The 25,410-nt window shown below is 43.1% G+C and overlaps 1 protein-coding gene across 3 annotated transcripts in view; it reads left to right on the top strand.

The window, feature by feature from the left end:
- The window catches only part of POLB (DNA polymerase beta), a 57,735-nt gene extending 41,574 nt beyond the window's left edge, over window positions 1–16,161 (top strand). For 2 of the 3 annotated variants that reach the window (XM_083368300.1, XM_083368298.1), the window contains 3 exons: window positions 12,752–12,816; window positions 13,757–13,896; window positions 14,357–16,160. In XM_083368300.1, coding sequence (XP_083224426.1) covers window positions 12,752–12,816; window positions 13,757–13,896; window positions 14,357–14,451 — 300 coding nt within the window. In that variant the 3' untranslated portion in view covers window positions 14,452–16,160. Of the gene's footprint in view, window positions 1–12,751; window positions 12,817–13,756; window positions 13,897–14,356 lie in introns of all 3 variants that reach the window. The other variant, XM_083368299.1, reaches the window with a different exon arrangement.
- The last annotated feature ends 9,249 nt before the right edge of the window (window positions 16,162–25,410 follow it).

Here is a 25,410-nt window from a genome sequence, read left to right as displayed (position 1 = left end):
GCTGTTCCACTGGTCTTCATTGTCAGGTTGCTTCTCTCCTTGATTAGTTTCCATCTGTTGCTTCTTGTCCTGCTTTCAGATGCTTTGGAGAATACCTTGACCCTCTCTTTTTTTTGTGGCAGCACCTTAGATTTTGGAACACTGCTATCATGTCACCCCTAGTCCTTCTTTTCTTTAAATTAGACATACCCAATTCCTACAACCATTCTTCATGTTTTAGCCTTCAGTTCCCTAATCATCAAAGCAGGAGACCTTGTTCCACCCCAAACAAATAGCTGTCCAACATTTCCTTGAAGACCTGCAGTGATAGAGCACCCACAATTCTGGGAGGCAAGCTGTTCCACTGATTAATTGTTTTTACTGTCAGGAGATTTCTCTTTAGTTGTAGATTGGATGACTTTTTAACAAGCCTGCACTTATTGCTTCAGTTCATCAGAAGCCCTCAAGTGCTTTGGAAAATAAGTAACCTCCCCCTCTTCTGTGACAACCCCTCAAATTTTGGAAGACTGCTATCATGTCATCCCCTAGTCTTCTTCATTAGACTAGACATAACCAATTCCTGCAACAATTCATCATATGTTTTAGCCTCCAACCCCCTTCATCTTTGTTGCTCTTCACTGCACTCTTTCTAGAGCCAAAACATATTTTTATATTGTGGGGACCAGAACTGGATTAATTCAAATTGTGGTCTTACCAAGACATTATAAAGTGGTATTAAAATTTCATGAGATCTTGATTCTATCCCTCTGTTAATGCAGCCTAGAACTGTGTTGGCTTTTTTGGCAGCTGCAGCACTCTGCTGGCTCATATTTAAGTGATTGTCCATTAGGACTCTTGAGATCCTTCTCACAGTTACTACTATTGAGCCAGGTACCAGCTATTCTATACTTGTGCATTTGTTTTTTTCTTGCTAAATGTAAAATGATACTTTTCTCCACTGAATTTCATTTTGTTAGATAGGGTCCCTTTTGTTACATGGGGCCCAAGTCGGTCAAGATCCTTCTGTATCTTAAGCCTATCTTCTGGAGTGCTGGCTATTCCTGCCAGCTTGGTGTTGTCTGCAAATTTCATGAGTTCCCCTTCTATTCCCTCGTCCAAATCATTGATGAAGATGTTGAAGAGTACTGGACCTAAAACAGAACTTTGGCGTACCCACTGCTTCCTTCCTTCCATGTAGATGCAGTTTCATTGAGGACTACACATTGAGTGCCGTTTGTCAGCCAGTTATGAATCCATTCAGTGGCGATGCTATCCATACCGTATTTTTCTAGCTTTTCAAGTAGTAGGTTGTGGTCAACTTTGTCAAATGCCTTACTGGAGTTCAAGTAAATTATCTCCACAGCATTTGGCTGGTCCACTAATTTTGTCACTTTGTCAAAGAATAAAATAAGATTTGTCTGGCATGATCTGTTTTTGACAAATCCATGTTGGCTTCTGGTTATGACTTTGTTTGCTTGTAAGTGTTCACAGATCCGTTGCTTGATTAGCTTTTCCAGAATTTTTCCAGGTAGTGATGTCAGGCTGATAGGTCTGTAATTTCCTGGATATATTTTTTCCTTTTTAAAAAATGGGAATTACATCAGCCTTTTTGGAGTCATCTGGTAGTTCCCTGGTGCTCCAGGATCTTTGAAAGATACGGTTCAGTGGTTCTGAGATCTCATCTGCCAGCTCCTTCAGAACTCTGGCATGTACCAGAGCTGATGTTTTTCCTTTTTTTTTTATTAAAGAGTTTTACAAAAACAAAGTTTTACAATATATCCCCAAATCCCCCCCCACTCCAAACCCGCCCACTTCCCCCCCACTTCCCAGAGCTAAATACAGGATTATAGTTATAGTAATCATATTCTAAATAAAAATCATGCATAATATACAATTAACCAAATTCATAATGTGCTTTAACTCCCCTTTAACATAACTACAAACAAAGTATCAATAACAATATCCCACTAAAATCTACTCATAAGCTAAATGGAACTTTTTAGTCCCATATTTGTTCTGAATATAATCTATCTATCTCCTCCAAACTGAAATATATCTTTCCTGTGAATGATCTTTCAAATAAGCAGAAATCTTAGACATTTCTGCAAGATTCGAAACTTTAAACACCCATTCTTCTATAGTAGGCAAACTATCCTTCTTCCAATATTGTCCCACCAGTAACCGTGCTGCTGTTATCATATTCAACATCAAATTAGTTTCTTTAACATCACAATCTACAACAATACCCAATAAAAACAATTGCGGAGAAAACTTTATCTTTCTCTTAAAAATCTTTTGAATGTTCCACCAAATTTTGATCCAAAAAACTTTTATATTTCTACAAGTCCACCACATGTGAAAATAGGTAGCTTCTAAACTACCACATCTCCAACATTTAGACTGTAAATTAGGATACATGTTAGACAACTTCTTGGGATCCAAATGCCATCTATAAAACATTTTATAAAAATGTTGGTGGAGGTGGTGGTCAGGCCCAGCGGCTGGACCTTGTCCAAGGGCTGCAGGTTCACCTGAAAAGCCCTCGGGAGCCTCAGCCTCCTCCCAAAGCAAGCTGGTTTGGCAGGGCGAGGAGCACAGGCCAGCTTCTTGCTGCCGAATTGGGTTGTGTCAGTCTTCCTTCCTCCTGCCCTCCTGCCCTGCCAAGCCCCAGGTGGTGGCAGAGTTTCTGACAGCTGCCCATGGGCTCCACCTCCCTGAAACGCATTCCCAGCGCTACGGGGCTGGAGGCAGGGGAGCCCGTGGGCGGCAAACTGCTCAGGCAGGCGTGCTCTTGGGGGCCAGTGGGGGCCCCTGGTGCTTCCAAGCCGTCTGCTTGCCTCCCTCCAGGGCAGCCCTCCGCGAGCCTGCAGAGGCGGCCTCTTGCGATGGCATAGGGGGTGGTTTGGGGTCTCTGGGCTGCAAGGGACAGTGCAGAGGGGTAACTGGAAGGCACAGTGGGTAGATCTGTGCAACTAGACCGTGTGCTTGAAACAGCAAAAGATGCTCAAGGGAGGTTAGCTCTCTTAAGTTTTGAGCCTGAGTATATGTAACATTTCTGACCCAAATTATCTCCCAAGTGTCCAACGAAATTGGTTCCTGAATATTTTGTGCCCACTTTATCATACAGTCTTTAACCAATTCCGTTTCCGAATCCAATTCAATTAAAGCATTATATATCCTCTTTATATGTGCACAAGTTAAATCTCTAATTTGTTTTACTAAATTTTGATCTGTAATTGTGATGCCAACCTTTTGATCTGACTTCCACCTAGCTTTCAATTGAGTATATTGAAACCAAGAGTAACTTATGTTTTCTTGTCTTAACTCCTCTACTGGTTTAAGTTGCCAATCATTCCCTTGCAATCTAAGTAATTCCTTATAAGAAACCCTATCCATACTCACTCCCATAGATACGCCCTCTATCGCGTGTCCAGGAATTCCCCAAATCGGTATTTTATAATTTAACTTATAATAATACTTTTTCCAGACACGCAATAAAGCACTTCTAAGAATATGGGATTTAAAAGTCCTGTCCACCTTCTTATCGTAAAGCAAATATGCATGCCATCCATATACCAAATCCCATCCCTCAAGATGAAGTATTCTCTTATTAGTTATATTAAGCCAATCAGTAACCCATGTCAAGGCAACCGCATCATAATACAATTTCAAATTCGGCGCCTTGAGTCCCCCTCTTTCCCTAGCATCTTGTAAAATCTTAAATTTAACTCTTGGTTTTTTCCCTGCCCAAATAATTTTATTAATACCCTTCTGCCATTGATCAAGGTTGGCATCCTTTTTCAATATAGGTATCATTTGAAACAAAAAGAGAAACTTTGGCAGAACATTCATTTTAACAACTGCAATTCTTCCCAGTAATGATAATTGTAATTTTTTCCAATTATTTAAGTCCCTTTGTACCTTCAACCATAGTGTTTCATAATTATTCTTATATAATTTTACATTTGAGGCTGCAATATATACTCCTAAATATTTTACCTTCTTCACTATTTCAAAACCTGTTAATTTACATAACATATCCCTTTCACTCATAGATAAGTTCTTAGATAATATCTTAGTCTTATTACTATTCACCTTGAACCCAGAAACCTTACCATACTAAGTTATAATTTCCATCAAATCTATAACCGACTGTAACGGTTGAGATAATGTCACAACCAAGTCGTCAGCAAAAGTTCTCAAACTATAATCATTCTGTTTTATTTTAATTCCCTTTATCATAGAGACCTTTAAAATTGAAAAAGGTACAAGACAGGGATGCCCCCTATCACCATTATTGTTTGTTTTAACATTAGAGATTTTATTAATTAAAATTTGAGAGTCCTCTATAATTGTAATTGTTGTTGTTGTTGTTGTTGTTGTTGTTGTTATTATTATTATTATTATTATTATTATTATTATTATTATTATTATTATAGAGGACTCTCGAATTTTAATTAATAAAATCTCTAATGTTAAAACAAACAATAATGGTGATAGGGGGCATCCCTGTCTTGTACCTTTTTCAATTTTAAAAGTCTCTGTTAATCCCCCATTAACTATAATTTGTGCAGTTTGTTGTTGATATATAACTTTAATAGCATGTAAAAAAGCTTCTCCAAAATTCATCTCCTCAACAACTCTCAATAAAAATTGCCAATTCAATTGGTCAAAGGCTTTCTCTGCATCCAAAAATATCAATGCTGCGGAGACTTGGTTGTTCTTATCCAAATATTCAAGCAAGTTTACAATTTGTCTTACGTTATATTTCATATACCTCCCAGATATAAATCCCGATTGATCACTATGAATCATTTGTTTCAAAACTTGCATTAATCTATTAGCCAATACTTTAGCAAAAATCTTATAATCTGTATTTAAAAGCGATATAGGTCTATAATTTTTAGGTTGAGTAAGGTCTTGATCCTCCTTTGGAATCAATGATATAAAAGCTGTCCTCCATGATGGAGGAACTGCACCTCCAGTCTGAATTTCATTAAACAAAATCTTTAAGGGTTCAATCATTTCAGGCAACAACTTTTTATAGTAAATTGCTGTTAATCCATCTGTTCCCGGAGCTTTGCCCAATTTCAACTGTTTAATAGCTAAAGAAATTTCTTCTGATGTAATTGGGCAATTCATCTCAAGTTGTTGTTCTTTTGAGAGTCTTGGAAAATGAGCTCCCTGTAAATATTTGTCTATATCTAAAGCTTGTATATTTTCTTTAGAATATAATTTCGAGTAAAAATCTAAAAAACTCCTCTTAATCAAATTTTGTTGGTAGACTTCTTTTCCTTTATATTCTATTTTATCTATAATACGTGATTTCTGTTTCTTCCTTAATTGATAAGCCAACCATCTACCAGGCTTATTAGCATTACAAAAAGTATTGTGTTTAGCATAGCGCAAATTAATTGCTACTTGATCAGCCAGTAGCATATTGAATTGTTCTTTCAATAAATGTATTGAGATCCTTAAATTATTATCCAATGGATTCAAAATAAGCTTTTTCTCCTTAGCTTTAATCTCTTCCTCAATATCTAAACGTTTTTGCATTTGCTTACGCCTATAAGCACTATTCATATAAATCAAAACCCCTCTCATATAAGCTTTACTAGCATCCCAAACCATTTCCATCGAGATACCTTTATGCATATTTGTAACAAAAAATTTTTTCATATGTTCTCTACATTTCTGCAAGAACAAGTCATTTGTAAATAAGTTGTCATTCAGCCTCCAGGATCTTCTACTAGCATCTTCAGCAAAAAAACTCCAACCAGACAGGACTATGGTCAGACATTGTCCTAGGAAAAATCTTAATGTTCTTAACCGAAGAAAAAAGATCAGTAGTAATCAAAATAAAGTCAATCCTGGAGAAAGATTTATGTCTGTCCGAAAAAAAAGTAAAATCTTTGTCTCTCATATTCCTTTCCCGCCATACATCTCTTAATTCCAGATCTTCCTTCAAATCAAAAAAAGCTTTAGGCAATTTCGAATTACAAAAGTTTTTAGAGGATCCCTTCTTGTCTTCAGATGGCACCAAAACCCCATTCCAGTCCCCCATCATAATAACAGATTTATAATCCAGTTCGATTAGTCTCTGATGTAAGAATTTAAAGAATTTTTGCTGTTGTTGATTTGGAGCATATAATCCAATAAGAAGAACTTTCTTTCCTTGTAGTATTAATTCAATACTAACATATCTCCCTTGTTTATCCAATTCAATCAATCTTGCCGAAAAGTCTTTTCTTAAATAAATAACCACTCCAGCCTTCTTGTCCGGAGCAAAGGATGCAAAATGTGTTCCCAATCGGGAATTAATCAGATACTTTTAGTCTTTTAATGCAACATGTGTCTCTTGTAAACAAACAATGTCATTTTTATGTTGTTTCAGATAAAAAAATACTTTCTTTTCTGTGGTGAATTTAAGCCATTAACATTCCATGTCAGGAACTTCACCATCTCTGGTGACCATGAGCCTTTGGAACATGGCCTGAAGATCAGCTGTTGCTCTCTTCAGGCGTGCTCCTCCCACAGGCTCTGAGACAGCCGCGTCTTGCGTAGCTGGACCAGTTACAGGCTTTTATTTTTGCTCTTTTTCCATACGCTTATGTGCAGCTCTTATCATCCGCTGTTCTTTTGGGTCTTCCTTTAATGCCAAACTCTGCTCCGTAGCCTCCGCCTGCCGCATCTCCTCAAGAGGCAGTGACATTGCCCCTTCACTCAATTGTTTATCTTCTTGTCTTACTTCTGTTCTTTTGATTCAAGGAGACAGTGGTAAGCCTACTTTCAGGACCTTAGTGTAGAAATCTTTTGCTTTTAAAATTGTATCCAATCTGTATCTGGTCCCTGCATAATTTACCACAATTCCAATAGGTATTTCCCATCTGAACTGGATTTGTCACTTCTTAAGCTCATCAGACAGAAAGGTAAAATCTTTCCTTTTTCTAAGAATTTTTGGAGGCATCTCCTTTAAAATCATAATATCTTGGCCTGCAATTTAGAATTTTTCCCGATAAAAAGCCTGGATAATAGAATTTCTGGTTGATCTCCTGGAAAAATAAATCACTACATCTCTAGGTAAGTTTTTTTGCCTAGCACTCGAGGAGTTAACCCTAAATGTCTTATCCATTTCCTTAAGCAGTTATTCAGGTTCACATTTCAAAACAGGAGCCACTGCTCGTGCTATTTCCCATTCCAAATCTTCTTTAGGATTCTCTTTGAGGCCTCTGATACGCAAAGCAAACTCCATGTTCTTATATTCTGATATAGTAACCTCGTCCTCTGTTCTGTCAATCTTGGCCTCTGCTCTATCAATCTTCTGTTCAGCATCAGTAATTTTATTTTCCAAATTCTCCACATACTCCATAACTGAGTCCACATGAACATCCAGGCGTTCTATATGTGCAGCCAGACCCTGAAGTGCAAGCACTATATCTTCCCTCATCTGGTTGTTTTGGTTAACAAATTCTTCCCTTGTTTCCTTTATTTCCTGCTGCAAAACTTGTGTTGACTGCATCACAACTCACTGGATATCTGTCAGTGTAAATGCAGGAGGTGGGGGGAGGGTGGTTGTACTGTAGGTTTCATCGAAGTCTGCCCTACAGCTTGTGGTAAAGGTGAAGAAATAACATTCTTGGAAATTGGGGGCCCTCCCCCACGTCTCGCAGCCATCTCTTAGGTTTCGATTTCCTCTTTCACCCAGCAGAATCAAAGTTCAGGAAAAAAAATGGAAAAGGAAAGAAAAAATAAAAATTCTCCCAAAGTTCTTAACCTTCAATAAGAAAAAAGGGAACAGGCTTTCAAATACACAAAATCCGATACTGGATAAAGTCAGTTGCAAATTGTATCTCTAGCTTTGTAGCAAAATATAACAGTTTTCCAACGCAGTCACTTCGCACAGGAAAGAAACATTCCAGCGCCATTTTTACTCCATTTCAAACTTGAAACTTGAAGAAGATAATGAAACTGAGTTAAAGTTGAAATCCAATTTATAAATTCAGATCTTCCTGCTTTGCTCTGCCTGCTTTCCAAAGGAACAAAATACTCACAGTCCCATCTAAGCAGCAGGTGCAGTTGTCGCGTCTGGTTCCACTCCTTTTGGAGCGAAAACGTCCTGAGAGCGGAGAAAGCCTGGGCTCCGAGGGGGCTCACCCTGTTATCCCCCAAACTACTCGGGAGAATCGCAGGGGAGCTCTACCTCTACCCAGGCAGGCTCGCCTCTCCCTCTTCTCCCGAGGGAGAAGCTCCAGCGCCACGGGACAGCTGATTTTCGCTGCCTCCGGCGCTTTGACGCTTCCCAGGATCGGGCAGCTTCAAAACGCCGCCATTCGGCGTGGCAGCGCTACCGGAAGCCCCAGCTGATGTAGTTCCCAACTTCAAAAAAGTGGGAAAAAATGGATCCAGGAAACTACAGACTTATCAGCCTGACCTCAATACCTAGGAAAATTCTGGAAAAGATAATCAAGCAATGAATCTGCGAACACCTACACACAGGCCTTTTTTTCTCATAGAACGCTCAGAACGGCGTTCCGGCACCCTTTTTTTTTTCCCAAAAAAAAAAGCTCCCTCTGAAAGCCTATTGCAGGGCTAGGCAATCTTGGCCCTTTTTTATGACTCATGGACTTCAACTCCCAGAAATCCTGAGTCAGCCATGCTGAGGGCAAAGGGAGAGGTTTCCAAGCTGAGCCATGCTGGCTCAGGAATTTTGGGAGTTGAAGTCCTTGAGTCATAAAAGAGCCTGCACTAGAGGAGGACATTAAAATTATTTACAGGGTTACTTCTTTAGGAACTAAACTTTTAGAATATAAAACAGCTAATTCAAAAAAGCCAACAGGAAAGAACCTCACATTTTTCATCTGCTTCTGTCTTTTGGAAGGTAAAATTAGATAACAAAATAATCTATTTCCTATGTTAACATCTCTGCAATGAAATCAATAAAGGTAACAGGAAAGAAATGAGAAACATTTTTCTCAATGTAATATGTCTAATAGCTAATGCTAGAAAAAAAATAGTATCTTTTGTAGATGCTCTTGAAAACTATTTTGAATCTATCTATTACAACGAAACCACTTTAAATTAAACAATTCTTAAGAATGAAATATTCTTAATTTGGACTTTACTTTTACTGTTTGGACTGTTGTGTGTTTTGAAAAGATTATTTAGAATCTAGTTATGTTGCACTTCAGTCTTTAAATAATTAACCTAGTATACACATAACAATATATGATGTTTTCCATGGTGAGCTTAACATAAATAACATTTATTAAAAAGGCTAAAATAATTTCTGGTACATTATAATTTCTGTCACAATCTTTCACTTTTCACATTCTGGAAAAGCAGTGGTCATGTATCCTAGCAAAAGATGTTACATATGTGCATAAGCCTACGCATACGCCTTTTAAAAAATATCAAACGTGCAAAGAAACAAAAATAAGTCCAAAATATCTGTATTACATCCATAAATGCCAACTTTGCAACCAATATTTCTCATCCATAACTATGGCACCCTAAGGATACCTGCATACATGCAAATTCTTCTCTGGTATCAGTAACGCAGCAGGGATTGCTTTTTCCTTCCAGTAACAGATTGCTGGGAAACATGGCCTTAAGAATTCCAATGTTTGTTACAAATTTTTCTGGATGTGGTTGGAAAGAGGCCTAGAAATGCCAGCACAAATACATCACACTTGCTGAACATGCACACGCAACTAATTACAATCTTCAATTATATGTGATATATCCATGGCTTTTTTCCCCATAGAACGCTCAGAATGGCGTTTTTGCACCTTTTTTGCACCAAAAAAAAAAAAGCTGAAGGAAACTGTTCCGGAGACCCAAATTCTCCTCAGGCAGCCAGGTTGCAGAGCAGCAGAATGCATCGCAGCAACAGGCCTTCAGATGGCTCAAATCGAAGGAAATGTGATCTGTACAGGCTAATTTAAAAGTGGGAGGGTAAGAAGGGCGGAGTGTGAACAGGTTACTTAGCAACCTGCTTAAACAGTCTCTGTAACTTTCAGCTCCCAGTGCCTTGCCTTTTTTAAGCTGGGAATTTGGAAAAAAGGCTAAAAAGAAGGCAATAGAGTGCTATCAAGGAAAAAGTATAGATGTAGCCAGCAGACATTTAGGGAACCTATATTTTTCACACACTGTTCAAATTTTGTTTTAATGCCATGGTGATACATAATCAAACGTAGTCAGACTTTTTTTTTAATCCCAAAGCATCTGTTTTTTAAATACAGTATAACAAAGTTTTGGATGATGGAATTATTTTTTATCTAAGGATAACTAATGATAACAGCTCTTAAATCTGTTATTTTCTTTTATTTTTGCACAAAAATTGTATAATTTGCATTTGCATTCATTTACAAATAGAATATGTTATTAAAATGTATTGGTGTTGAAATAATTAGTGCACACATATACCTAAAACCAGTTTATTGCATATGGCAAATGTACTAAAAAAAATCTCATTGTCAACCAATATAATTCATTTAATTTGAAATCAAGTGAAAAATTGATTTAAATTATTTTATTAAAACAAATTAATGGCAATTCTTTTATAAGAAGTTGTCTCAAACAAAATGAGTTTGACATGCCTTCTCTAGATAGTTGAATGCTCCAAAATAAATTCTAGACTAGGCCTGTACATACAGCCTACCAAGCACCCTTGGACAGAGCACTTTCCTTTTCCCTTCTACAAATTGCACAGACCTCTTCTAGATTTTCCTCTTGCCTTTCCGAGTTAACTCCTTGGTCTGTCATTGAGCAAGAACTGACTTTGTAGGGAAGCATATTATCATTTGATGTATATTTAACATATGTTCTACCTTTATTTACCGATTATATAATATTTTTATGTAATCCACATGGCGAGGTTTGTAGCAACTTACAATATTTTTAAAATCATAAGATTAAAACATAAAAGCAGGGCTTTTTTTTCTCATAGAACGCTCAGAATGGCGTTCCGGCACCCTTTTTTGTACAAAAAAAAAAGCTTTTGCACAAGCTATGCTACTCCCTCTATTGGCTTTCAAAAGCCTGTTGGCTTTCGAAAGTCAATAGGAATTGCTGCTGAGCGTGCCAAAAGACCTGGCCGGCAAACGTTGCACCGGCAAGTTGTCTGCAGCGAAGGTGAGTTGGAAGGAACTTTCTCCCTGCTGCCCAACTAGGTAAGTAAGAGAGGACAAGGAGTAGGAGGTGGGTTCTGCGGAGTCCATGTGCACTCCTTCCTTGTGCTCACCCGTGTCAGCCAGGCTGATGGCCTACCTGGTGCTGGACCTGTGCCACCGTCGCCTCACCCTGCGTGCCTAAGTGGCCACCCTGCATCGCCTGGCCCGCCCTGCCTCCGCCACCCACTGCGCTGGCTCCCGCCCCAGGGGGGGCAACCTGCCACCAACACCCCTTACACCTGTGACCGCAGCAGCGCCCCCCCCCCCACCTTGTGCATCCGCCAAGATGAGAGTTCCGGCACCTTTTTTTTTTTTTTTAGAAAAAAAACATAACCAAAAGCCAATATGGGTTTGTTAAAAACAGATCGTGCCAGACAAATCTTACTGCATTCTTTGACCATGTTACAAAATTAGTGGACCAGAGGAATGCTGTGGATATAATTTACTTGGACTTCAGTAAAGCATTTGATAAAGTAGATCACAACCTACTATTTGATAAGGTAGAAAAATGTGGGTTAGACAGCATCACCACCAGATGGATTTGGAGCTGGCTGACTGGCCGTACTCAGTGTGTGGAACTGCATCTATGGGGAGGGAAGTGTGTGCCCCAGGGCTCTTCAACATCTTCATCAATGATTCTTCAACAAATTCATCAAATTTGCAAACAACACCAAGCTGGCAAGAATAGCCAACACTCCAGAAGATAGGCTTAAGATCCAGGAGGATTTGGACAGACTTGAACATTGGGTGCTATCTAACAAAATGAAATTCAATGGTGAAAAAAGTAAGCTTCCACATTTAGGCAAGAAAAACCAAATGCACAGGTATAGTAGATGATACCTTGCTCAGCAGTAACTGTGAGAGGGATCACTTAATATGAGCCAGCAGTGTGCTGCAGCTGCCAAAAAAGCCAACACAGTGCTAGGCTGCATTAACAGAGGGATAGAATCAAGATCATGTGAATTATTAATACCACTTTACAATGCCTTGGTAAGACCACACTTGGAATACGGCATCCAGTTTTGGTCACCACAATGTAAAAAAGATGCTGAGACTCTAGAAAAGAGTACAGAGAAGAGCAACAAAGATGATTAGGGGACTGGAGTCTAAAACATAAGGAACAGTTGCTGGAATTTGGTATGTCTAGTTTAATGAAGAGAAGGACTATTATTATTATCATCATCATTATCCATCTGGTCCTTGTGATTTGAACTTGTCTATAATGGATTGGTGTTCTCTTACAGAGAGTGGTTAATTGAGTCATTATCCAATTGATTGACTTATAGAAGAATGCTCTAAAATAATTATTTATTTATTTATTTATTTATTTATTTATTTATTTATTTATTTATTCGGTTTATATACCGCCCTATTCCCAAAGGACTCAGGGCGGTTTACAAGGCAAAATTTAAAAACAATCCAATATAAAATTAAAATAAATTAAAATAAATTAAATTAAGTCTAGCCACAAAAATTAAATCACAAATTATAAAATTTGACAGGTTTTTTGCTTTTCTATATTTCTATATTTCTTATTAATCAGTTGCCATATTGGAAAGAAGTAGATCTGCAATCATTGTTTCTTGTTCTTCGGGTTCTAGGGTGTATGTCAACTCCCGAGTAGAGATGATGACACTGTCTATCCATACAGGAGAATTGATATCAGGTAAATCAGAACAAGATGAGATTAAAAATCCAGCAGTATTTAAAGGGAAGTTGTAGAGTCCATGCTTAGCCAGCTTACTAGGAACAATGAAAAAACAAAAGGAAAAGTCATAGATGTCTAACTCCATGTATCCCATAGAACAAGTTGAACCACTGTGCAACTAGTAGGCAAGATTAGCAGGGTAGTTGAAAGAATTAAGCAACCTGGATCAACCACAAGTGTACCTTGTGGCTTTCTGTGTTTGCTTCCCAGCAGCTGCTGCCATGTGGGGCTTAGATTCTGAATGTCCTTGATAAACAGGGACCTAGTCTGACTCAGGCAGTGATACAGGATCTCTATGGAAAGTAGGGAGAAATCTTCCTTGGAGTTTAGAAGGTTTCCTTCCATAAGTCCTCAGCTTAAGACATTAATTCAGCCACCATTCAAAATTACAACAGTGCTTGAATGAGTAGTGGTTACAACTGTAACCCCCCCCCCAGAGCTCTGCCTCTCCCCCTGGTCATGTGATCACCATTTGAGATTTTTGCTGCTGGCTTCCCAAAAAGTCAATGGGGAAATTGGCAGGAAAGGTCACAAGTCTCTAGGGCAAGTCTCCCCCAGCCACACTCCCACGCCCAGCCCTTCAGCGCTTGCATCCTCCCTAAGTCCAGCCTTGCCTCCTCTGCCACTTGGGCATCAGCATGCACTTCCCAAGCTTTGTGGGTGCCTCCTTCACACCTTCACACACTCGTGCATTTTCACCAAGCTTGCCACACCTCCCGTGTGTCTTCACATACACATCTTGCACCCTCACACACCCTCCCTGCTCCATCCTCCCACAAGCCTCACTGGGCTTCCCTTGCATCCTCGCATTGTAAGCATTGCAACTACCAATGTTATAATTTGAGGACTACCTGCACTGCCAGGCCAGCAATGCCAGTGCCTCTCTTGATGGTCTCAGGTTGATTCCCAAGGATCAGTATTACTGTGGAGTCCTGTACTTCACTGGAAGTGACCTCTTCAATAAGAACATGCGAGCCCACGCCTTGGAGATGGGCTTCACCCTCAATGAGTACACGATCCGGCCTCTCGGCATCACTGGTGAGTATTCTTCCTTGTCCTCTCGGAGAGCTGGCTCACAAAGAGCTTTTTTGCTTGAGTGTAATGCCACAAATCCCAAATTTTGTACAAGCAAAGCCATGTTGTTTTGTCTAGTCCTCATCAATTTAGGATGAGGAAAAAGCTTTCTTGTGTCAACAAGAAGGAATGCTTTGGTTGATGGGTGTTCATTAACCCTGCTTAATAGCCATCCAGTCCTTCTCTTTTGCTGGTTTCTGTCCTTCTCCCTATAATGGTTGGTAAAAGGTCTGAAGGGTCTCTCCTCTAGAAGGAAGCAGAAGCTGGCACGGTCAGACCTGGCCAAGTGGAAATTGTTTCCACAAAGCAACACTGCCTGTGCCTCGGAGGCCTCCTCTTCACTTAACAGGCCTTCTGGCTGGGGAATTGGGGATCTCTCGCTGGGGTGGTAACCAGGTGGAACTCTCTGGCTCTGAATTGGCAGGAGTTGCGGGGGAGCCACTCCCTGTGGACAGCGAGAAGGACATCTTTGACTACCTCCAGTGGCAGTACCGGGAGCCGAAAGAGCGGAGTGAATAGCCACCAGGCCCTGGAAGGCACTTTCCGAAGCAGAGCTGGAAGCTGTCCTGGGATTAAACTTGACTGCTGGGTCCTGTTGTGGAAAATCTGTGGCGGGGGGAGGAGGGCGAAGCAACAGGGGTTTTTAAAACCTGCTTCAAGTGTGCAAGTCAAGCATTCACCATAACCAATAAACATGAGACATTATTTTGGCTTGATTTAAAAAAAAGCAACCTTCTTATCTTCCTTTAAAGTTATGATGTTTCTAATTTCCTGAAATAATTAGTAGCAAATGAGGTAAAATCCTGTCGAGAGAGTTGGCTGATTCCTCAAAAGCTGTCCTTGTATCGGGGAGTTGGGGTGATTCTGCCCACAAGAACCCTCCTGGACAAGAATTTTATTCATGCTCAAACTTTCCTTCACCAAGAAGAGCCAGTGAGTTGAGACTGCAGGAACTATGTCGAGGACATTACAAAACCTTTTTATTTTATTTTAAGCAGGTATTTCTAGTGCTTATTCCTATGTTCCAATTGCAGAAGATCAAAAATAGTTTTAACGAAGGAATAACCATTGAAAAATGTGGATTTGTTTTTTTTCTCGGAAGAGCTGTTGTTTCAAGAAAATTGTGTTTTCAGTATTTTGCAGAAGACTTCCCTAGAAAGCATCAAAAACCTGTAAAATCTTCTAGATTTCCACTTCAGTTGAAAGGTACCAAGCTGCCTACCCACAGGCGTTCCGACCCAAGCATTCTCACCTCAGGTGTGTGTACTTCATGCCACTCTGAGTTGACGAGAATGCAGAGCTCGGTACATCTTTGAAGTTACATTTGAGATGTGTCTGAACCCAAGTGAAAAGTTTCATATTACACATAGCAACAGCATGCAGCCACAGAACTGAATCAGGTGAGGGGCTTAGTCAAGTCAAGTTGTAAGGGGAACAGGTGGTGGTTCAAAGAAATGATAAGCAGATACTTTTAGAAACCTATAGGTTAAAAATGTTCCAGTGCTATTTTGGAGGTTTGTTTAGGCACAGACAAAGCAAATATTTTAACTGGACATTATTTCACAAGTACTCTAGAATTAACTGTTCTGCTTTTTGAGCATTTATCGTCTGCAGTGTTCAGTATTCCTCTCCAGTCTGTGAGCAGCAGAGCACAGCTCACCTTCATTCCCAATTCTGCCTTAGCAGCCAGGGAGACTCGGGAATCTGTCCCCAAGAGACAGAAACTGTAGATGCAGTAAAGACCCCTGTCAGAATCCATTTTTATTTCATTTCTAACTCCCTCTCTGTGCAAACCCAAATCCCATCCCCCTTACTGGATTCTGCCATTCCCAAGGAGGAAAGACAAGACAGGGATGTTAATTGTCCCATCTCTATCCCTTAGATGTAATGTTTGTTTATTCAGCCTGCCTGGTAGCCATCACAAAAGACCGATGGAAGAAACCCTCTCCATCTGAACTATGAAGAACAAAGAAAGGTGGTGGTGGTGGGAATTCTGGTTTGTATCTCCAGATGGAATATGAAGGGGAGGAAGTAATAATGTTGCAAATGTACTCGTTGACACCTGAGACATGACTGATCCGGGACTGACCAAATGGACTGAAGGGAGGGGTTTCACTCGGGGACACTTTAAAGTATCAATCTGTTAGACAGTTTCAGATCCTGTCTATTATATCCACTGTCATCTATGTTTTAGTAAAAGTTCCAGCTTGGACAAACTTGACTAAGAATTTTTCTTTCCTAAGGTGTGGATTGGAGTGGGTTCTGACATTAGACAGGATCTGCATTAAGAGTCAACCTGGAAGGAAGAATCTTACCAGGGGACTTTGCAAAAAATACAATGTCTAACGACGAGGCAAGGAAGGAGGAAAGCCCCATGGAAAGGGAACTTTCCCCCCAACTGAAACCCCACCAACAATCAGAAGCTGAAGCATCATATTCCTCCGTGGAAGAGGTGATGGAGACGCACAACCGCAAACCGTGGTGGTCAATGGGCACTGGAAGAAAAAGCGAGTGGGAAAAGGCATCAAGGAAAGTGACCCTGAGGCGGTGCGGCCACCAACCCGAATGGAGGCAAGAGATGGAGAGCTCCCTGCACGTCAGTGAAGAGGACAGGAGCTATGCACCACATGCAGAATGGATCCTAGAGAAAGCTATTGACCTGATGAAGAAAAGCCTTAGCTCGCTAAGAGGAGAAACCTGAATACCGCAGCCACAGCAGCACCTGGGGCCGCAAATGGAGAGACCAGTGGGGGGGATCTGGAACCTGCAACATCAGGGCCATCCGCTGGACCAGGAGCTGCCACCTCAGCAGTACCCACCCCCCGCCGAACCACAGATGGGGATCAGGATGGGGGGCAATACCGCTCACGGCACAGACACTGGAAGCAAAATTCAGTGGGGAGCCGCCACACTTGGGGTTTTTCCTAACCCAAGTCCTTAGCTATATGGAAGAATACAGACGGGACAAAGCCCGCATCCGCATCATGCAATCCGCCCTGGATGGACTGGCTGCAGACTGGGTGGTGAACCTGCATGACTTCAACCGGCTTATGTCATCTTTGAGGAGGCAGCTTGAGGGCTCTTTGGCTGATCATAAGGCCCGGGAGAGAATCAAAACAGTGAGGCAGGGCAGACAGCCAGTGGTTGAATATACCCAAGAATTCCAAGCTATTTCCAATAAGCTGAGCTGGCCAGAAGACATCCTTAGGCATTTCAAAGACAGGCTAAACTACGACTTGTATGATGCTTGCCTTCCTCAAGGAGACCCACACCACCTCGAAGACTGGTATGTCCTGGCAGAGGAAGTGGAGATAGACCTACTGAAAAGGCACCACCAGGGAAACCCATGGGCCCACCCGCCACCCGAGCAAACACGCGAGCCAGTGAAACCACTGACCACACAGGTCGGCAACCCGCTGCTCTGGAGCCACATGCAGCTCTTTCAGCCATCTCCTGCGGCTTCCAGTCCTCCGCCATGTGCAGTCCAAAAAAAAGAAGTGGGACTAAAAAAGTTCAACCAATCAATTCAAACTTCTCACGGAAAAAAAATCTTAATGAAGTTTGAATTAATTGGTTGAAGTTCTTTGGTTTGTGGTACTGCCCACAAACCTCTTTTCTTCCTCAGACTGCACGTGGCGGCAGCGGAGGAAGAGACAGGAGGACTCCTGGAAAGGTGAGTGGGTCGGTCAGATGGGGCGTCCCGGGGAGGGGGAGTGTGTGTGTGTGTGTGTGTGTGCACGCACACGTGTGGTACCTCCAAGTCCATTCATTGCCAAGATTTTTTCCCAGCGAGGAGGTTCCGTTAGAGGGGATTTAGCAGCTTGGTTGGTCAGCCCACAAGCTTTCTCTTACCAGTTTTGCTGGATGAGGAAAGACGCAATCCCCTTTCCCGATCTGTACCTTCCCTAATACCCATTGGGCGCCACTGTGTCCTTTAGAAGAAAAGAAACCAAAAGCCACCCCTTTCACTTTCCTCCTTCCAAGCAGGGAACCTTTGGGGGGAGGAAAGGGTGAAGCAAACGCATCCCTCCCCCAACCATTCCTTGCAGAAGAAACTAAGACTGATCAGCCACATTTATTAGGAAGTGCTCCCTCTATTCTGGAGAGCCAGCCTGGAATGAGGCTATGCTTGTGGATGCCTTCCAGGATGGATTGTCGGAGGAGATGTTGGATGAGCTGGCCCGTGTGGATATTCCCTCAGACCTCAATGGGCTGATCCATCTCTGCCTGCGGATCGATGCTCGGTTGCAGCAGCAAAGGAGTCGCCGTGCCACCCCACAGAACCCTGCAGCCCCTGTTGTGCGTGAGACCCCAGTTCAAAGGGAGGAGCCAATGGAGCTGGGTGCCACCAGGTCTCGTCTATCAGTGACTGAAATGAACAGACGACGATCGGGGGGGTTGTGTTTTTACTGCGGGGACCCTGGGCATTTGGCTGCTTTTTGCCCAAAGAAGCAACAACGGGCATCAGTGACCGAGTCTGCCCCGAGAAAGTCCCCTACTTTTGTGTCGGGAAACGCCCCGAGCCCGATCTAGACGGTGTGATAGATCGGGCGTCCCACAACAACACTGAGCGACGTCTTTCCGATGCTGCCTGTGGACCTCCACGGCATCTGATATTGGAGGCACGTCTGATCCTTCCTGACAAGCCAGAGGGCATTCCAGTCCATGCCTTAATTGACTCTGGGGCACCACAAATTTTATGGACTCAGCATTTGTGGCCAAATGTGCTGTTCCCCAGTGCCTGGTGGATCCGCCCATGTTAGTGGAGACTATCAATGGTCGAGTGCTCCTGTCTGGGCCAATTACGGCCGCCACGCAACCATTATGTATGGCCATCAGTTCCCATGTGGAGGCCATCCAGTTCTATATCACCTCAGATCTGCATTTCCCCGTGGTTTTGGGACTGGCGTGGCTCCAGGCGCATGACCCACAGATCTATTGGTCACAGAACTTGGTCACCTTCCCAAGCTTGCAGTGCGTGGACCACACCTGCCATATCTGTGCCGGCCAGGTGGAGGGTTCCCCCAGGGTTTCCTTGTCTCCCGAACTGTCCGACTTTGCTGATGTGTTCAGCGAGACAGAGGCAGATCAATTACCCCCGCACAGGTCCTATGACTGCCCCATTGATTTAGTCCCTGATGCGCCTCTCCCAGTGGGGTGTTTGTACTCCCATGTCGGACCCCGAGTTGGCTGCATTGTGGGACTTTCTGGAGAAAAATTTGGCTCACAGTTTCATCCGGCCCTCGTCCTCGCCAGTGTCTGCACCCGTGCTCTTCGTCAAAAAGAAGTCAGGCGAATTGCGGCTTTGCTGTGATTATAGGAAACTCAACGCCATCACGGTGCGTAATCGTTACCCGCTGACCCTCATCCCCGAACTCTTGGACCGACTCCGGGAGGCTAAGATCTTCATGAAAGTGGACCTGCGTGGAGCTTACAACCTCGTCAGGGTTCGGCCGGGTGATGAGTGGAAGACAATGTTTGGTACTCGTTATGGACATTTTGAGTACACAGTGATGCCGTTTGGCCTGAGCAATGCCCCCGCTGTGTTTCAGCATTTCATGAACGACATTTTCCGGGATTTGTTGGATCAGTTTGTCATGATCTACTTGGACGACATCCTGATCTACTCCCCATCGCGTGAAGTGCACCATCAACATCTCCATCAGGTCCTGCAGCGACTCCGAGAACCAGCTGTTTGCCAAGTTGGAGAAGTGCCAGTTCTACCGGGTGACCATCGATTTCCTGGGTCACCGCATTTCTCCTGAGGGCATCGCCATGGAGCCGAGTAAGGTTGAGTCTTTGCAGAGTTGGCTATCCCTGCATTGCGTGAAGGATGTTCAGCGACTTCTTGGGTTTGCCAACTATTACCGAACTTTCATCCCTGGGTTTGCTGCCTTGACAGCCCCCCTCACCCGGCTCCTGCAGAAGAAGACTCGGTTCCAGTGGAACGCTCCAGAACAACGGGCTTTCCAGACTTTGAAGGAAGCCTTCATGAAGGAGCCCATCTTGAAGCATCCTGACCCGCAACGGCCATTTGTCGTGGAGGCAGACGCCTCCGACATTGCCATTGGGGCAGTTGTACTCCAGGCAACGACGCCCAGCGGTACCCTCTTCCCTTGCGCATACCATTCACGAAAACAACCCATCGGAGCGCAATTATAAAATCTGGGAGAAGGAGCTGCTGGGCATCAAAGTGGCGTTCGAGGCCTGGAGGCATCATCTAGAGGGAGCGCGGCATCAAATCGCGGTCCGGACGGACCATAAGAATTTGGAAAGCCTGCAGACCGCTCGGAATTTGAACCAACGCCAGATCCGGTGGTCTCTTTTCTTTGCGAGGTTTGACTTCCGAGTTCGTTACATACCTAGTGGGCACAATCAAAAAGCGGATGCTCTGTCCAGGAAGCCCGAATATTCCCGAGTGGAAGACAAGCTTCTGCCCAGGACAGTGATCCCCGTCGAGTCTTTTACTGCGGTGCGGGAGCCGGTAGTTATACGGGCTCGGATCCGGGAGGCACAGCAACAAGAGGTGTGGGTGGCTCAGCAGAAGGAGGAGGTGGGGCCAGATTCTCCTTGGACGGTCACAGATGGACTCTTGTATTATCGTGACTGGCTCTACGTTCCGGGAGGGCCACTCAGGGGACTCATCCTCAGCCAGTGTCACGATAACCCGGCGGCAGGGCATTTTGACCTGTTCAAGACCCTGTTCAAGACCCCGTACCTTCTGGTGGCCCCGAGTCCGACACGACGTCCAGTCCTATGTCACCTCCTGCATCCCATGCAGGCAGGCCAAGTCAGCGACAGGGGCCCCGCCTGGATTACTGCAGCCCTTGCTGACACCCAAAAGACCCTGGGGGGCTGTGTCCATGGACTTCTTGATGGATTTACCCCCATCCTCTGGTTTTACGACAGTGTATGTGGTGGTGGACATGCTGACCAAAGTTGGATATCAAGATTTGCCTCTCGTCCACGCATCATTCTCAAACTGACGGGGGAACCGAGAAGGTCATCGGTATTCTGGAACAATATCTGCGCTGCTACGTCAATCTGCAGCAAAACAATTGGGTGGACTATCTGGCCATAGCTGAGTTTGCATTTAACAATTCGCAGCACACCTCCACACAGATGACACCGTTCTTGGCCAATGTGGGATATCACCCCCGGTTTTTCCCCCTTTCTCCTGTGGACTCACCGGAGCCGGCAGCGAACGACTTCATGGCAGAGTTACAGGCGATCCATTGATTGGTGCGACGTCAGTTAGAGAAGGCCAAGGCCGATTACAAAAGGTTTGCTGACCAGTCAAGGCGGGATACACCTCCACTATCGGTGGGAGATTGGGTCTGCAACCCGCGGCTCCGGAGCCGCATGCGGCTCTTTGAACTGTCTCCTGCGGCTCCCAGTCCTCTGCCATGTGCAATCCAAAAAAAAAATGGGACTAAAAAAGTTCAACCAATCAATTCAAATATGCAGGGTAGGTCCATATCTCGCCTTGGCTCCACTCTTCAGTCAAATCCTGTTCTGCACATGTGCGCATGTACACGCATGTGCACACATTTTTTGCGGCTCCCAGTTTTTCCTTTTGTGAGGGAACCGGTTCCAAGTGGCTCTTTCACTGTTTCAGGTTGCTGACCCCTGCCCTAACCCTAATGAAGGATATGCTATCCCACCTATCAAAAGGAAGAATTTTTACCAAACTAGACCTGAGAGAAGCAAGGAAGGAGACGAATGGAAGACTGCGTTCAATTGCCCAATGAGTCCTTCGGGAGAAGGGCGGTATACAAATTTAATAAATGAATGAATGAATGGGTTGCTACCAGTTCAAAGTCCTGCCATTTGGACTGCAAGGGGCCCCTGCAGTTTTTATGCAATAAATAAATGAAGTGCTAAGAGAGGTCCTGGTTTACCTAGATGACATCCTTATCTTCACTGAGACCAAAGAGGAGCATATTAATCTAGTCAGAGCAGTTCTAAAAGAATTGCGGGCCACCCACCTATATGCAAAATTATTGAAATGTGAAATGTGAGGCTTTTTTCTGCTGAACCTCTACTGAGAAACCCAGATCCCGATAAACCTTTTGTAATACAGGCAGATGCTAGCGATGGTGGGAGCTGTATTATTACAGGAAAATGACGAGGGGGCATTGCAACCATGTGCATATACATCCAGGAAACTCACGGAGACAGAACAACGGGACATGTGGGAAAAGGAGGCGTACGCTGTGAGGTGGTCATTACTTACATGGTGCCATTTCCTTGAAGGAAATAAAATCCCCTTCCAGGTCTGGACAGACCACAAAAATTTGGAAGCACTAAAAACACCCAGGAAACTCACTCCTAAGCAAGCCCACTGGCCCCAACATTTTCACCGATTCCATTTCACTCTCAAACACTTACTGGGGGGGGGAGAGAATTTCTTGGATGCATTATCTTCCATGCCCCAATATAACAGCACACAGGCCACTGACTCTAAACCACTTATGCCCGAACAAGAACTGCCAGCAGCAGTAACCACCAGGACCCAAGCTAAAATTAAGCTGCGGGTGGATAGCCAAACTGGAATAGAATTCCAGAAGTCTTTGGAAACTGATGAATGGTTCCCGAAAAATAGACATGTGTCCACAATCAAAGATGGACTCCCCTTTGTGGGTGAGAAGTTATACATACCTGCCACCCAGAGAATCAGTTTCATGCAGTTGTGCCATGATACAAAATCAGTAGGACATTTTGGGTTTGTAAAAACCTTACACTTAACTAAAAGGCAATTTTGGGGGCCATCCAAAAGCTACGTGGCCAGCTGCCAAATTTGCAGGCTGCAAGGGAAGTCGCCAGGACTGTTACAATCAGTTACAACTGTTACAACAAGTGGCAAACCCCTCAGCCCCATGGGAAGAGATAGCCATGGATTTTATAGTGGAATTACCAGAAAGCAATGGGAACACTTTAATCTGACGGTCACGTACTTGTTTTCCAAACAGGTGCACTTCATCCCTTGCCAAAAGGTCCCCACCGCAAAAGCCTTAGTGAAACTTTTTGTGCAGCATATTTACAGATTTCATGGGGCAGCACAATGCATCATAGGGGGGTGCAATTTACATTGGCATTTTGGGAAGAATTTTTATCCCTTTTAGAAACCACCCAAGGACTGTCATCTAGTCACCATCCTCAGATGGATGGATTGGCTGAACGTTCAAACTCAGTACTTGAGCAATATTTAAGATGCTTTATTAATTTCTAGCAAACAAATTGGACGAATCTACTCCCTTTCGCAGAAGTGGCATGCAGTCCACTTCAGCACAGGGTACACTCCTTTTGAAATAGCTACCAGTCAAAGTTTCAACCCCATGCCAGAACTAACTGCAAATGAACCAGTAATCCCATCACTGAAAGAATGGATGGCACAATTGCAAAACACCCAGCCAATCATTAGGAAAGCTTTAGACAAACCTAGACAAGCATACAAAGCACAACCAGAAAAAAGAGAGTGGAAGAGATGGTATATTTATCCACAAAATACTTAAAATCGCTACAACTCTGTAAAAAACTCGGACCAAAATATATTGGACCTTTTCCAATTAAAAGAATCATAAACCATAAAAATCATAAACCCAGTAACAAACTTAACACATCTTTCCTAAGATGTGGATTGGAGTGGGTTCTGACAATCCCCTTCCTTGGTAAGAGGAGGGTTTAAGGAATGGGGAACAGGTCACCTACCAGTTCTGATCCCAGGAAAGGGCTCTGCCGGATCAAAGAGCAGGTGTCCAAGAGGTCCATCTTCCCTGTGCATTGGGGTGAGGGATGGCTCTTGCTGCTGCTCCCCCAGGGAGGGGTAAAAGGGTATCTTTAGCTATTCCCCCGTGGGCTAGACATTTCAGCACCTAGTCTGTGGTGGGCAGGTACATGTTCTGACATGTTTGGATGTGCATGCAAGAATCTTCCAGACCACCCTGGAAATGTGTCAGAAATACATTTATACAATCCTACAAATTGGGCACTAGCATGGTGGTTTGGGGTAGAATCTAGAGAGGCTTTGCCTTTCCCCCTTTCCATAAAACATCTTCCTGGGATAAAAGGTAGCGCAGGTGCTCACAGGCAGAGACCTGCCATTCCTCCAACCTCTGATGGCTCTTGGGCCCAGAAGGAGAGCTCTGATCTCTCCTGCCCACAGAAGCAGAGTGAGCTTGCAGCATCTTCAGTCATCAGAGCAGAGCAGATTCCCACAAAGGCTGCTGTCATAGTGGTCCAGCAATAAGTTAAAGCAGGTTAAGCTCTCCTGGAAATAGCTGGCAAGCATATTTCTGCTAAAGCAGTGTGTCCCAGATGCCTATTGCTATTGATACCATCTTTGCTTTTATTTCTATTTGCAGGTCTTTGTATTTTGACTTCTCCAGTTCTTCCTCTTCTATTCTGCTGTCCCTAAGCACTGCCACATCCATTATCCAGACCTTTTCTTTGATTTTCTTATCAACAGTTGTTACGTCAGGGCTATTATGTGGCAGCTACCTGTCTGTTTGAATTCTAAAGTCCCAAAGCCAATGCTTCTTCATTTTCTATTGCTCTATTTTGTGGTCCCATCAGTTCTTGATTGCAAGCAAATGTTATTTCTTGCAGATATTCCAGTGCACCATTATTACTACTTTGTCATGCATTCTTTGTACTTAGTCTGCAATCTTCTTGCAGCAGCTAGTAGTCTACTGTTTCTTCAGCTTCTTTGCAGTGGAAGCATTTGTCTTCTTAGTTCTGGCTTTGTGTGTATTTGTTCTAAGGCTTGGCCTTGTTTGGCCAGAATAAGCCCCTCTGTGTCTTTCTTCAATTTTCCTGCTCTTAGCCATTGCCAGGTTATTATCTACTTTGTCTTTATTTATTTATTTAAGTACTGGCCATGTAATATTTTGTCTTCCTGTGTCTCTTTTCTCTTCATTTGGTTTTTCTTGTAGGCCAGTTTTGTCTCTCCAGTACTCAGTAAGCTTCCTGCATCTTCTTCATTGTCCTTCAGATATTCTTCCAATGTCCTTTCTTTCTTCAACTGTCTGATGTACTTGCAGAGATTCCATGCCCACCCATTTTCCTTGGTAAGTAGAGTCTGTCAACATTGTTGTATGAATGTAGGTCATGATTCATTGACATTGTTTTTCTGGTCTTCCTATCCAGGGCTTTTGATTTGTTAGTGTAGCCTTACAATAAAGTAGATTTAGCTCATCAAATTCTGTCTCCTTTTTGGTTTAGGTTTACCTGGGAGGCTGATATAATCTTGCAAGTCTGAAGGTAACTTGCTGGTTTTAACATCAAGTTTTTTAACAGTCAAATCAATTAGGTTAGGCCCTTCTTAAGTTTCTTTCTCTGACCCCTGGGAACTCCTCTGTCTTGTCTCATTGTTCCTTAGGCAGCATCTCATTCCCTCCTCTGCCAAGGTCATCCACACATTCCATTAGACATGCTCTTTCTGAATCCATCTCTTATCCCTCGTTCCACCTTTTTTTA

This window comes from Vipera ursinii, assembly GCF_947247035.1.
Source record: "Vipera ursinii genome assembly, chromosome: 8".
Lineage (NCBI taxonomy): Eukaryota > Metazoa > Chordata > Lepidosauria > Squamata > Viperidae > Vipera > Vipera ursinii.
This window is presented reverse-complemented; position numbering and strand designations above follow the sequence as displayed.